Source organism: Heterodontus francisci, chromosome 29, assembly GCF_036365525.1.
Source record: "Heterodontus francisci isolate sHetFra1 chromosome 29, sHetFra1.hap1, whole genome shotgun sequence".
NCBI classification, from domain to species: domain Eukaryota; kingdom Metazoa; phylum Chordata; class Chondrichthyes; order Heterodontiformes; family Heterodontidae; genus Heterodontus; species Heterodontus francisci.
The window spans coordinates 14,540,429-14,541,997 of NC_090399.1; the positions used below are offsets into that span (position 1 = coordinate 14,540,429).

Here is a 1,569-nt window from a genome sequence, read left to right on the forward strand (position 1 = left end):
TTTCTTTTCTTTCTCTTATCTCTCTTTCTATTCTTTCTTTCTCTCTATCTCTTTCTTTCTTTCTTTCTCTCTTTCTTTCTTTCTTTCTCTCTTTTCTTTCTTTCTTTACTCTCTTTTCTTTCTTTCTTTCTCTATCTTTCTTTCTTCTTTCTCCCTCTCTTTCTTTCTCTTTCTCTCTTTCTCTCCTCCCAGGTGGTGAGCAGGAAGTAATCGAGGATTTGAGATCCCTCAACAGTTTCACTGGTATCTGGAGGTACCTAAAGAATGCTTACGAATGTGAAGAATTTGCCCACACCTGCCCGAAGGACGTGGAAATTGAGCTTGCCTACGCCTTGGTGGCCAAACCTCTCAAATAAGGAGGACGGTCAGTGGAGCACGTCCTTCAATGAAAGGAAAACACAAAGTTACCCAAGTTTTGCTGAATGAGCAGCAGTGTGATGCTGTCTTAAAATCTACATAGAGCAGCATGGCCTCTGATAGATTAAATCCTCTCCTTTTTTTAAAAAAAAAAGAGTATTACTTCACCATTGTTCAGTTGAGCTGCCCTTTTGTTTGCTTTCCCTGGAGAATTTCCTCAAAATATATATTTATGTTTAGTCAAAGCCTGTGTGGTTGCTTTGGAAACCGAGACAATATAGAATTTCAACCACCTTGGCTCTAGATTTCCCTGCTTTGGGGCTAAAATGGGCAGAAATTTGGTCAGGTTCCTTTTGAATGTTGAGGAGTGGGGTGCGGGGAGTATAAACTTCCCATTTGCGGATCTCTTTCTCTCGGTAGCTTTCCCTCCCTCAGACAAGATCAAACTCTGAGGCAGGCTTCAGGCCGCATTTTGATTACCATGTGCTGGCTGGGAGGTATTGCTGGGATAACGTAACGTTGGGGATGGGATAAAGGGAGTTTTACTCTGAATCTAGCTACCTGACCTGAGAGTGCTTGATGCTGGCGCTGAGTAACTGAGACAGGAAGTCTTCCATCTTCTCCCCCCCCCCCCATCCCAAGCTCCATGTCCTTTTGCCTTAACCAGGGCAAGGTGGAAATATATCACGTGCTCAGCATTCCTGGGATTTGGGTCAGCAGAATCAATGGGAAAGGAACAATTGGGAGAGGAGGGTGGGGGAGGGGTTGTCATCCCTACTTTGGGATAGAGGCATGCAGTTTCAAGAGAAGGAAAAATGCGTCGTAAGCTTGGAATGCTTCATCGGAATTTCCCTTTGAGAACAAGCTCCATGTTTTCTCCCTCGTGAATTTACAAAGCTCCCTTTCCTCCCCCTCACCGTCCCCTGAAATCGCTATAACATTCATACCAGGTCCTTCTGGGGCCAGGTTTGTACCACCCTTGTTTGCTGATGGTTGCCCTGCTTTCCCCATCCCACTCAACTTTATTTTGGATGTCGTTTACTCCATTGGAACTCCCAATCCACCTGGCCCAGGCTCCTTTTCATAAGAAAACCAGTGCCCCCATCGCCATGGAAAATGCTGCCGATAATGGTGCCAGCTCACAGTCAGGAGTTTGTGGGTTAGAGACCCCGCTTCAGAGCGTGTAATCAAGGCCGCCACGCCCTAGGTCAG

General features: G+C 45.8%; 1 protein-coding gene across 2 annotated transcripts in view; it reads left to right on the forward strand.

Moving 5' to 3' along the window:
• Positions 1–602, forward strand: part of LOC137346148 (chloride intracellular channel protein 1-like) — a 44,517-nt gene extending 43,915 nt beyond the window's left edge. Inside the window, exon 6 of one of the 2 annotated variants that reach the window (XM_068009485.1) lies at positions 204–602. In XM_068009485.1, the coding sequence (XP_067865586.1) occupies positions 204–356 (153 nt within the window). In that variant the 3' untranslated portion in view covers positions 357–602. Of the gene's footprint in view, positions 1–192 lie in introns of both variants that reach the window. The other variant, XM_068009484.1, reaches the window with a different exon arrangement.
• The last annotated feature ends 967 nt before the right edge of the window (positions 603–1,569 follow it).